Source organism: Sminthopsis crassicaudata, chromosome 5 (assembly GCF_048593235.1).
Source record: "Sminthopsis crassicaudata isolate SCR6 chromosome 5, ASM4859323v1, whole genome shotgun sequence".
NCBI lineage: Eukaryota > Metazoa > Chordata > Mammalia > Dasyuromorphia > Dasyuridae > Sminthopsis > Sminthopsis crassicaudata.
In genome coordinates this window covers 141287002-141300282 of record NC_133621.1, presented here as the reverse complement: position 1 = coordinate 141300282, position 13281 = coordinate 141287002, and the positions used below count along the sequence as shown (strand labels likewise).

General features: G+C 34.8%; 1 protein-coding gene across 4 annotated transcripts in view; it reads right to left on the bottom strand.

The window, feature by feature from the left end:
* SLC26A3 (solute carrier family 26 member 3) overlaps positions 1 to 13281 on the bottom strand; it is a 76950-nt gene that overhangs the window by 715 nt on the left and 62954 nt on the right. For all 4 annotated transcript variants that reach the window (XM_074268341.1, XM_074268340.1, XM_074268338.1 and 1 more), the window contains 8 exons: positions 12123 to 12229; positions 9495 to 9564; positions 9301 to 9393; positions 7486 to 7581; positions 6399 to 6632; positions 3417 to 3471; positions 1798 to 1940; positions 1590 to 1655 (listed from right to left, as the gene is read on the bottom strand). In XM_074268341.1, the coding sequence (XP_074124442.1) occupies positions 1590 to 1655; positions 1798 to 1940; positions 3417 to 3471; positions 6399 to 6632; positions 7486 to 7581; positions 9301 to 9393; positions 9495 to 9564; positions 12123 to 12229 (864 nt within the window). The remainder of the gene's footprint in view (positions 1 to 1589; positions 1656 to 1797; positions 1941 to 3416; positions 3472 to 6398; positions 6633 to 7485; positions 7582 to 9300; positions 9394 to 9494; positions 9565 to 12122; positions 12230 to 13281) is intronic.

The following is a 13281-nucleotide window of genomic DNA, read 5'->3' as shown; positions in this document are numbered from 1 at the left end:
TATGCAGGAGGAGATAGTCCATCCCCAGGTAGCATAGCCCTTGCCCCTCTTGGGGTTGAAGAGGAAGATGTGTTCTATGGCAATAAATCTGGGTATAGTAATGCCACATGCCACTGGGAGACTTCTGATGATCACTGTGAATGGAAAGCAAGTATATCCTCTCCTTGGTGCTGTGGGATGAAGCACTGTCTATGCTAGTTCTGGCAATGTTGGTTGTTTCTGCCTTATGTCAGTTATTTATATTTATCAAAGGATTTATGATCAATATGATATGTATTTTTTTTCTCTAACTCTTTGCTTTTGAAGCATATCACATAAAACCCTTGTAAATGTGGAACTTTTCTTTTTAAATGATTGAAGTTTTCATTTATCCTGAACATTATCTTTTGAGAAAAACTGGGTGGGTGATTGGGCTAATATTTTGACTCCTTTTTCAAAGATGGGGAAGTTGCTTTGAATATTTGTAATAAGACCTCAGTTTCTGAAACCTGTTGAGTGTTCAATCTCCTGGAATTCTGAAGCCTTAGAAGTTTCTGATGAACCTCATACCCGTTTAAATTTAGTGACAATTCAGAAGCTAGCCACCATGGGGAGCAATTTCAAGTTCCTCCTTAATTTCAGTTTCATAAGACCTAGTTCCTAAACCTGCTGACTTAAAAAAAAAAATCTTAAAATTTATTGCTGTTGATTTTTTTTTGGTCATCATTTTGGAATATGGTGTCTCCTCCTACTCCTGCCCAGTGAACTATCCCTTGCAAAGTGGGGGGGGGGGGGAAAGAGCAGAAAAAACATTTCAGCAAAACTAACATCAAATGAGTCTGATGGTATATAAAATGTTCCACACTCATACATAATCCTGCCTAAACTTCTTAATAATCTTAGTTCTCATATTTTACAAAGTTCCATTTCTTTTTGAACTCTGCAATAGAGCAGGTGATCTGGGTTTAAGTCCAAGTTCCATCTTTAGTGGACCTCTAATTCTTCAGTTTCCTTATCTTTAGAATGGAGATAGTAACACCTACCTTATTTCTTAGGAATGTTATAAGACTACAGTGAGATAATACTTGGCAAGCCCTTTGAAAAATGATATATAAATGATACAGATTATAACTTGAAATTCAGTGACATTATTTTCAATTTGCTTTGGAATGAATTGTTTTAGTGTTCACAATAGCTCCCTGCAGATTGTATGTTAAAAATAACTGACATTTATATAATGCATTAAGATTTGCTTTACACATATCATTTTGTCCTCACAGTAACCCTGTAAGTTAGTATTGTCATTTAACAGATGAAGAAACAGGTACAGAAAAATTAAATGACTTCCTAGAATCACATAGCAAAATTTGACTTTGAGGCAGTTTTATCTCCGAGCTTCCTGATTCCGAGTTCAGTGACCCTCACCTCTGCAACATTGCCTCCCCATGTTTTAAGAGTGAAACACAAATCCAAAGGACTTGTTTTTTGTTCGGTTCTTTAGTGCATTTCTGCTTCTGAATTCCTAAAGTTTGTAGTAAAAGATAAACCATCCTGCCTAAAACTACTTCATGTGGGAATTATCTGTCAATTCTTTGGCAGATGAACCTTACCTGGAAGTCCCTATTGCGTAGTCCTCCATTTGTGTTTATAGTAAAATCAACTTTCATTTCTTTCTCCTGAGATAAAAAGAAGTTCTAGATTATAAGATGCACAAACTTCCCCTTATTTTAAAATACACAGTTTAAAAAATGGTCAAATTTAATTGTTGGATACTATTGCAACTGTTTAAATGAAAGTTGTTAGGGACTGTTAACCTACCTGGCTGTGGTTGAACTTGGAAATAATGTAGTTCTTTTTCATCCAAATATGCAAAATGGCATCATGAATTGTCAGGAAAAATATTGAGCTCTGGACTTCATGGTCAAAAAAGGTACACCGTTCAAGTTTTTCAACAAAATCATCTGAACAGAAAAAAAATGAAAATGTATAAGAAAAACAAGAGTTGAACACAACAAGAGTTTGAACACCGTCTTTTTATTAAGATGGCTTTAGATGTAGACACTTTTTGAAAATATCTCTCTTGTCATTGATGTCAGCTGAAGTTTTGGGGCCTTGCTAATGTTATGGCAATAGCTCTATTTCTTCAAAGGCTGAAATAAGTTATTTCATTGTTTGGCATTTTGACTCCCTGTCTTTGGAGGGGTTTGTTTTTTTAAGTATGGTAACTGCATGCCCTGATCAATTAGTAGCATATGGATTGGGATTACTAATTACAATGAAAATTTTAGCATTATGGTGAGAAGTTGCATTCCCCTTAAGAATTCTGTCAGACTTGGTTAAAGGCAAAGAGGATTGTTTTTGCGTGTTAGTCTATTTTATCTTCTAAATTAGGACTCGAACTAGAAAACTGTACCTAGGGACTTACTAGACACAATTAAGATATTCATTGATTTATTTAGTAGGCATTTATTGAGTACCTGTAGTATGCAGAGCAGTATGGAAAATTTAAGAAAATACATTTCCTTGTCCTCAAGGAATTTATAATTGAATAGTAAGAATGATAACAGGATAGAATCAGAGGCCAGCACACTTTGGGGCAAGTATTACTTTTGTCTTTTCTTTTTTTTTTTTTTCCTGAGGCTGGGGTTAAGTGACTTGCCCAGGGTCAAGGAACAATGCCGGCGATAATGCTCACCCCAAAGAACCAGGCCCACCAGTTTATGGGTATTATAATGATATTTTACAAGAGTTATTGCCTTTGCCTTTTCCCAGTAGAAAACATCTTTGATATTAGAGTTGAGAGTTTGAAGTCATAGTAACCCAAAGGAAAAATTCATAGGAGCAAGACCTGCTTTTGCAACTAGGGAATTCTCGGAATTAATGTCTGAAATTTGTGTACTTAATTAGAAAATAAGCCATTATAAATTTTATATTCATGTTCTTAAGAATAGCCTCTCAGCCTTGAAATCAGGAGGACCTGAGTTCAAATTTAGTCTCAGAGACTCAACACTTCCTAGCTGTGTGACCTTGGGCAAGTCACTTAATGCCAATTGCCTCAGGGGAAAAAAAAAGAATAGCCTCTAATTTTTGTCTGCATAGTAGGCTTGATTTAAAATACTAAATAATGATTTAAAAAATTAACAATAAAAAAATTAAGTGATTATTTTAAAGAATTTCAGCTTCCACATCTGTTGTTATTTATGAACATTTTCTTTATTCTCTGTGATCCTTTGAAATCCTTTTTTCAAAAATTTATGCTGTTTTTTTTTTTTTAAAGCATAGGATAAAATTTCCTTAATCATTTTTGTAGGACTAGCTGTTATTGAGGCCCTTCTGATTTTCCTCCCATGAGGATGATGCATGTTCCTTTTGAATTGTGTTCAGTATAGGCAGTACAAACAATTTGGTGAAGGGTGAAAAAAAGAAAGACAACTCACCATCAGTCCCAACAATATACACATCCACATTGATCCTGAGAAATTCTTGCAAAATCTGTGAAACAGAGAATAATTTGATGTCAGAGACAAAGAGAACAATGGTGATTCTACCTTTGGGAGATATACTGCTAGAAGAAATTTTGCATAGTGAATGTAGCTAAATTGGTAGGTAATAGCCAGGGGATAAATTTCCCCGTTGGGGAGAAGGAAAATGGCTAATGGGGAAAAAAGTGTTTCTGTTTAATTATAAGAAACTAAAAATAGTGTCTAGTTTGTAGGCATGGGAAAATTTCAAATTAAATTTCTTTTTTAAATAAGTTTTTTAAAAATAGGCAGCTCATCAAAGATTTGTATATTAATTAAAAGTAAGTAGAGACTTATAAAAAATTCATTAGCTTATGAAATTTTCACCATCTCTGTCCATGAAATTTGATTAGTACTATTAAATGTAATTATTTCTGTTCTCAATGCCATTTTCGTCAAGTCTAAAATGAGAAGTTGTTGGAATGACAGGATAGCCTCTGAGATCCCTAAATTTGATTCAACAATTCTAGTTGCATTTAACACATTTTTGTAAACCTCCAAGTATTATATAAATATCAAGTGTAATCACTACTCCAGTTTTAAACATTTTTATATCTTCTAACTTCTTTCATCCTTAGGCTGAGAAGTCTTACCAACAGTTGCAATAAAATATACATCCAGCCATGACTAGGGCTAAATTGGACACTTGCCAAAATGTGTTTTTTTTTTTTTCTTACTCTGGTCATTCATATTCATTGCATTATTATCATTAACAGGATAACAAACCTCTTGGTATAGGGTACCATTCTCTAGGTGTGAGAAATATTAAAAATATAAAGCATGGCCTAAGGATAAGCCCAAACAAACATTAACCTTATTTGTAAGGTAAAATTGAATGAATCTAAATCTATTGATACTCTATATAATAAAATCTGACTCTCATAAACACAAGACAGGTTGAAAACTGAACAAAAAAGGAAGAACTTGTAACATTTTCTTTGATCCTAGATATAATTTAAGCTATTTGTGTTACCTCGTTAGTGCTAAGAAACACTTGAAGGATATCTCATAATTTGAGATGAGTCCCCACAATACAGGCTCAAACAATACAAAGTACAGACCAAAAAACGCCACATTTTCACAGGGCCTCACCAAGCTTCAACTTGCAGTAGCATTTAGTACAGTAGGAATGATTAGAATATTTTTACCCGGGGTCATGACAGTTAAAGATTGGGAATTAGAGTTTGTTGATCTTTACCCTGGGGGAGCTGAACAGTAGGGGAAGATGTGGAAGTCTCCTGAGGCAAGAAGCAAGGATAGGGGTCTCTGGAGGATGGAAATATACGTATTTATTTAACTTTTTAAAGGTTACCAAGTATCTATCTTTCAACAACCGGGGTAGGTTTAAGTATTATTACCTTATTTTAGAGATAAGGAGACTGAGGCCTAGAGAAAGAAATTATTTGTCCAGTGTCAATATTAAATGTCCCACTTTGGTCCTATGTAGGCCCTTACTGGGCAGTTAGGTGGTATAGTGGATAGAGTGCTGGACTTGGAGTTAAAAAAAACAAAACACTTCATCTTTCTGTGTGCAAGTGGTCTCAGATATTCACTAGTTGTATGACTCTGGACCAGTTATTTAAGCCTGTTTCCCTCCATTTCCTCATTTGTGAAATGAGCAGGAGAAGGAAATGGCAAGCCATTTCAATATTTTTGCCAAGAAAACCCCAAATGGGATCACAAAGGGTTGGGCTCAACTGAAAAAACAACTGAACTGGGTCATTTACTCAACTCCAGTATATTTGGCAACATTCTTTGTTAAGACTTTTACTTGGTTACTTGTCTCTTTAAAATTAAAGAGAAAATCACCAGATCTGTGATTTCAGTGGACTATAGGAAACTCCTTGGGAGGAAACTTCATTCAGAAATGCAAATTAGTAACTTTTCTCCAACTTTTAGAGAACTGAAAAGTTTAAGTGGTTTGCCAGGGTCACACAGCCAAAATAAATCATAGGCAAGACTTTCCAGGGCAACTCTAGCCCATTATTCCATTCTGCTTTTCTCAAAATTATGTTGTTCAGTAGTGTCCAACTCTTCGTGATCCCATTTTTTTGGGGGGGCGGAAACTGGAATGGTTTGCCATTTTCTTCTCCAGCCCATTTCACAGATCTCAATCTCCCTGACCCCAGTCCCAGCACCATCTAGCTACCCATTCTCAAAATCATATACCCTCAAAAAAAGGCTACCCTAGAGAAGGAAGAGAGAGGAATCATTTGTTCATTTGCCAAATGTTCTCATCCTATGATATTTCTCTGTTTAAAATACAAATAAAAACAATTTTGGATCATCCTTCCTGTCAGCAAAGTTTATATTTATACCTATGACTTAGTTAACTTTATTATATATTAAAATATATCATATATTTGTGCATACACACCCAGAGAGTCAGTTCTGCTATTTTATTCAATGAAATCCATATATTAAGGGACATTTTGAGCATAAATCAAATTTCAAGTTTGCTTCTGCTTGATTTCTTCGAGGAGTAAGACAATGTAGAAAATGGCATCACTTCACAATAACTTACAAACTACAACTTTGTAATATTCACTTCCACAAGCAATATTCAGGTCTTTATCAAGGTAAAGTGCCATATTTATAGTATGTCTCTTCTGTTTTAGTAGGAGTTGTATGGGCAAAGAAGGGCTGAGATTCCCCTACTTCCTTTCATCCTTCTGCCACGATCTTGTGTAGCCTGGGATACAAGCCTAGCTGTAGTCTTAGCCACAATCTATTGTGGTATCTATATGTTTCTTCAGCATTTAACATGCAAAAAAACTAGTGTTGTTACTCAAACCCTGTTTTCCCCATACATTTTGTGAGTTTTTTATGGTGCAATTTTAAAATATGTATAATATCCCAAATAGGTAGATGGGAAAGAAGAAGAAAGATTTATATTACCGATTTAAGGCCCCTCATTGAAGAAATATCAACAAATGATACAGCTGAAAAGTCAAGAATGAGACTGTGGATGTTGATTTTGGGAACTTCGATGTTGAGAGGAAGATCTGAGTTCCAATCTATCTGAAAGGGTAGATCTGTAGTCTGTATAGGCTGATCCAATTCTTCTATGTGATTGTTATCTAGCTCATCATCAGAGTCTTTGAAGCCATCAGCAGTATATATGAATCCTTTCTGCAGGGTGAAAAAGCAAAATAAATATATATATACATACAATATATACATACATATGTACATACAATCACTTGCTCTATTTTTCTCATCTGGGATCAAGAAAAACAAATTTAGGCTAATAGTAGTTTGCCAGTCAACAAACACATATTAAATGCCAAATGCTGGATGAGGAACAAGGCCATAGAAAGACAAAAATGAAACAGTCCTTAGCCTGAAAAGCTTATTGTCTTGAGGAAGGAGATAACATCCATATATGGGTACCAACAAATTATATGCAAAATAGAAGCAAAATAATTTGGGAGAGTCAAGATGAGCAACTGGGAGGAACTGAGAAAAGTTGCCTGTAGATTGGTACTCAAGCTGAATTTTGAAGAATGGTAGGAATTGTAAGAGAATGAGGTGAAGAAGAAGAAGGGCATAGATATTTGAGGGGAAAGAAAGGAAATATGTGCTGGTCTTGAAATTAGGAGGCTCTTGTTCAGTTATGTCTGATTGTCTGTGACCTTTTTTAGGATTTTCTTGCAAAGATAGTGGAGTGCTTTGCCATTTCCTTTTCCAGTTTATTTGAGGATGAGGAAATAAAGGAGTTAAATAATTTGCCCAGGATCACACAGCTAATAGTGTCTGAGACCATATTTAAACTCTTGAAGATGGGTCTTCCTGGTTCCAAATCCAGTACTCTACTCATTGTCCACCTAGCTGCCTGATATTAGGAAGATTGAAGTTCAAATCTTGCCATTGGTATCAGCTTGGGAATATTACAGGTTAGTGGGGCTAAAATCTTGAAATATATCCACTAAGTTTTCAACTAACACATACAGCTCTACATATCACATATGACAAAGGAACTTACAGGTGTTATTTGCAATTGTCCTTTCTTCTCCAACTTTTTTATTTTCTTCAGGGCTTTGTTGCGCTTTCGCAAAATTCTAGCTGGATTAAAACCAACCTGAAAAATATATTATTGGATTACATACCTGCCAACATACATTGCGTTCCTCATGTTAGTCATTTATAAATACTTTCATTTCAGGTGGGTTGAAGGATAAGGACAGATAATAAGGACAGTGCCAAATTACATATATATTTTAAAAATGATTCTTAAGAAGACTGAATACTATACTGAAACAAAGCAATAGTTTATTCAACTTGATATTCTGGCTCAAACAGTAACCTGTAATTTTAGTAATCTGTGTCCTCTTCTATCCATAAATTTATCTAATCCTCTCTTGTACCTATTTATTGTAATAGGCTGTGGAACTATCAAAATGCTGGTTTCCATATATTTCATCTGTAAAAGGAGGGAATTGTACAAGATAATTTCCAAGATTTCTTCTAGCTTCAAATTCCACAATCCTACTTAAATTAAATAGTACTTTCATTCATCCTAAACAAATTGCCTTCAGACTTCAAGGGGTGCTGCTTAGCCCTGGTAATTTTAAATTCACTAACATAAGGTAGATTACTAGGTGTAGAGGGCCGGACATTATAACTAGGTAGTACATTACTTTGACCATAGCAATTCACTAAATTGTCTACTAAGATACAAAGGGATTGGGGTTTTCATTGGGGTGGGGGGAGAAAAAAGGGAACAAATTACTTATCAATGAAATGTTGATCAATTAGCTTTTATTATTTTAGGTTTCTTGTTTCTTATATGGTTATATTTATATGTAGATATACACATGTACATATATATGCATATGTGTGTACATGTATGCATATGTCTATGACTATAATCTCATCTCTATCGACAAAACCAGCATATTCATGTAACTTTTCTTGGTGTTATAATCATAAACATCTATCTTCATTGACCCTCTGACTTCTCCTTCCTCTCAATAGTTAAATTGAGATATAAGGATAGATGATCCTTGTGTCTGCTTCCTTGGGGGAGGACCAATGGGAATGATTCCCCAGGATATGTTGGTACACCTGATTCATGTTCTATGGCTATAGTGTTTAGTTTTAGATGGAATTTAAGATGATTACTCACAGAAGGGACCTTAAATTAGATCAGAACTCAGCAAGATTAGCCTGTGCTGCCTAGTGCTCACTGTTCTTCATTTGTGACTATAAAACAAAATCATGGTGATAGCGGGAGATTCCTAGAGTTATTACTGTTCTTCCTTTCACTTCTCACATTTGAGTTTCACCTATTCTATCCTCAGTCCTATGCCCTTCACATTATAATATATATATATATATATATATATATATATATTGTCATTAAGACTAGGAGCAGGGCTGTATTCTAATATTCAATACCTCTTTGTTGTTTCGGGATCACTTATTTTTGGAATTTGCTTGGGTTCCACAAGGAATTGGCTAGGGAGATGGCAACAAAATCCAGAATGACAAAACCATACATAACACTGCTATAGAACAGCAAAAGATAGTTCCATCATGAACCCCATGCAAAAGCCTTTTTCCCTCCCTGAAGAACTAAAAGGATCTTTTAATAAGGTATTCTTGCTTAAGAAGCAGTCTCACAACATGGACATTGGGGACAATGATGTAGCAAAGCTCCAAAATGTTAGAATCTACTGTGCTCTGTATTGCAATCTACCACTCATTTTGTTAAGGAGGAGAATAATTTTTTTCTTGGAATTTAGAACAATATTGACAGATATACATAAGAATGTTTTAAAAATATGCTAAAACTTACAGCATCAATAAGTTTTCTCTTGAAGAAACTAATATTTGCAAAATAGATAGGAGATGAACATTTGAAAATCTTCACTCCTTCTGGCTCATAAATCTAAATGAGAGAAATATGATGTTAGTTTCTTAATATAACTTGTAGAGAAAGAAGGACAAGTCAACCTAAAAAATATATCAAGCAAAACCAAAATTTCTTACGTCAGGGTAATCTTTTTTGTTCTTGTAGATGTTGCTTCTTCCAACATTGGCCAATGTGCTACATTTAGGGCTATAAAGAAATGAGCATAAAAAAATAATATGACATATTAGATCTAAGTCTGTGGCATAAAAATTTAAATATTTTAATGCCTTATTACAAAAGGCTCTTCTTTTTCTTATTCTTTTTTAAAAAGCTTTTTATTTTCAAAACATAAGCACAGATAATTTTTCAACATTGATCCTTGCATAGTCTTGGGTTTCAGATTTTCCCTTTCTTCCCCCTCCCCCCTCCCCTAGATGGCAAGCAATCCAATATATATTATACATGTTAAAATATATGTTAAATCTAATATGTATAAATATTTATACAATTCTCTTGTTGCAGAAGAAAAATCAGATCAAAAAGAAAAGAAAATGAGTAAGAAAATAAAATGCAAGCATTTTTCTTCTTTAGAGAGATAACATAGTGTAGTGGAAAGAGTGCTACAGTCAGGTGGAACCAGGATCAGCTTCTGACTCTGATCTTTCCTAGTTGACAAATCATTTCAACTCTCTAAGCCTCAGTTTCTTTAACTGTAATATAGAGAAAATGATATTTTTTGCACCTATCTCACAGTTGTTCTAGTTGTTTTTTTTTATTCTTGAAGAGGACCAAAATGACAAAACTATGTTAGAGTCAACTTAGTATGTCTGATTGGCTGATCAGACCCATACAATCTGGGGGAATACTTTGCCACAGATCAAGGGACAAATAGTTTCTATGATCACTTGGGGTAGATACTCTAACTTTGTGCATCTCATATTTCTTTTGAGATAGTTCAATTCTGCTTTGCTCATAGAGCACAGCATCTTCTCTGATGAGGAGCAAATGAGATAATATATTGGCTCTGTATAAAACTCAGTTATTACTGTTATTTTGAGTTCTATCATGCTTAATGCGGTACTTTTTCTTAGTTTTAAATTGGGATTGATAGGCATTGTGTTATAGTGGAAGGAATACAGGATTTGGTGGTCAGAAGATCTGGCTGCAGATTTTACCTCTTCTTCCTTCCTTTGAGACCTTAGAATGTAAGTCGATGGACTCTCCTTCCTCCCAGCTATCATCCTATGGATCTAACTTGTTCTCAGAAGTCCAGTTTCCACACCGAAGATATCCTAGCACCAATTCCCAAGGTTGTTGCAAGGATCAGTGGTGTCTAACTTCATGACAGCTGAAGTTTTATTGGCAAAGATACTAGAGTCATTTGCCATTTCCTTCTCCAGCTAATCTTACAGATGAAGAAACTGAGGCAGACAGAGCTAAGTGACTTGCTCAGGTCACATAGATTTGAATTTCTAAAGATGAGTTCTCCTGCTTCAGGGCCAGCACTGTAGAACTATGGTACCACTTAGCTGGCCCTGTGAGGAAAGTGCTGGTCACATATGGAATCATTATACCAATCAATCAACAAGCATTTATTAAGCACCTACTATGTTACCAGGAACTGTGCTAGGTGCTGGGAATATAAAAACAAAAGTGGAACAGTCCTTGTCCTCAAAGGGCTTCCATTCAATTAGAAGCCTTCTATCTATAAACGTAAGCAGTTATTCCAGTTGTTAACTTGCAAATAAGAGGCATCCATTAAATATTTAGTAAAGGAATTTTAGGCTTGTGAATATTTAAATGCAGATATATGTATCTTTTATGGATATATCACTTTTCTATAACTTTAAACATGATGCTACCATATTCTGTAATAGAGCTGTAATGGTTCTAAAGATTATTAAAATATTATATAAATAATATTAGGACTGGAAGGAAAGCCTTTCAGACATCTTTTAATTCAACCATCTGGTTGTATGCAGAAATGATATAAATCCCAAGGAAAACAATAGTTTTCTTTGTTAAAATCTCTCCAATATTAGGAGTCATAATCTAACTCTATAACTTATTCTAATATTCAACAAGCCTTAGACTATCCTACAAGACAGCTATCTTTATGATAATTATTTGTTTGGACCTATAAATGCATCTAAGAAAGGGGCTCTTGGTGAGGAAATAGCAACCATTCTGAAATTTGTTTCTTCTTCCTTCTTCTTTTTCTGAAGCAATTGGGGTTAAGTGACCTGCCCAGGGACACGCAGCTAGGAAGTATTAAGTGTCTAAGGCTGGATTTGAATTCGGTCCTCCTGACTTTAGGACCAGTTCTCTATTCACTGTGCCACCTAGCTGCCCCAATTTATAGTCTTCACAAAGGATTTATCCAGGTTCATACAGTCAGTATGTGTCTGAAGCAGAATTTGGACCCCCGGTCTTTCTGATTCAAAGGTTCACTCTCTTTCTACTTGTCTTCAACCTATCACTGTTAAACAGGTTAGAAGTTTTATATGATATCTTTGGAATAGTGGCAAAGGTCCAAGTAGACGTGGAGTGGGGAGGCTAGAGCTACAAAGTCAAGCGATAGAGCTGCTTTTTGTGGATCATCTCCAGATAATCTGAGGGAAAACATAAAGGTCTATCTTATTTTTACAGATATTTCTGTCTACCAAACTCTACCTTCTTCCTCCATAAAAATGACAAATCTATTCTGATTTAGGCTAGTCAAAGCCTGAAAGGATTCATGATCAGCATGCCAAATATCTACTCACAATTGAGTCCGGAACACAATGGTGAGGAGCTGGAATGCAATACCAGCTGCTAGTCCCAAACCAAGTCCCAAAATAATAGCAGCCAGGAAAGTAAAAATCCAAATTAACTGAAAAAAAGAAAAACATACAAACCATGCATTAAAAGAGTGATAAAACTCCATCAAACAGTGTTAAGAGAGAACAAATGCAATTACTTCTCATTTTGTCAAGTCAACAAATACTAAACCATATGCCATTTTTAAAACTTTTGCTTTGTTGTTGTTGTTTGTTGTTATAAGAATTTCATTGTTTGTGGAGTTGTGAAATGACCCAACGATTTTGAGAGTAATTTGGAACTATGTCCAAAGGGCTCTAAAACTATACACTTGAACCAGCAGTGTCACTACTGGATTTGTTTCCCAAAGATCATAAACGAGGAAAAGGGACCCACATTTGTAAAAATGTTTGCAGCAGCCCTTTTTATAGTGGCAAGGAACTGGAAATCGAGTGGATACCTATCAACTGAGGAATTGCTCAATAAGTTATGTTGTATGAATGTAATGGAATATTATTATTGTTCTATGAGAAGTGATATGAAGGCTGATTTCAGAAAAGTCTGGCGAGACTTACATGAACTGATGCCGAGTGAAATGAGCAGAACCAAGAACACATTGTACACAGTAACAAGAAATGGGATGATCAACTCTGATGGACTTGGCTCTTCTCAACCATGAAGGGGTTTCCAGGGCAATTCCTTTTTTTTTAATATTAAATCTTTTTTTTAATATTTAAAATATATAATTTGGATTACATGAAATAATTTTTATTTTATTTATTTTGTTTTTATATTTTAATAGTTTTTATTTACAAGATATATGCATGGGTAATTTTACAACATTGCCAGTTGCCAAATCTTTTGTTCTAATTTTTCCTATCCTCCCCCCCGCCATGGCAAGTTGACCAATACATGTTAAATATGTTAAAGTATAAATTAAATACAATATATGTATACATGTCCAAACAGTTGTTTTGCTGTACAAAAAGAATCGGACTTTGAAATAGTGTATAATTAGCCTGTGAAGGAAATCCAGAATACAGGCAGAATGTCACAATATCTTAATTACATATTCTTGCTGAGTTAGAGCAAAGGAAACCTCCTTTTGTTAACTGTTCAATGACT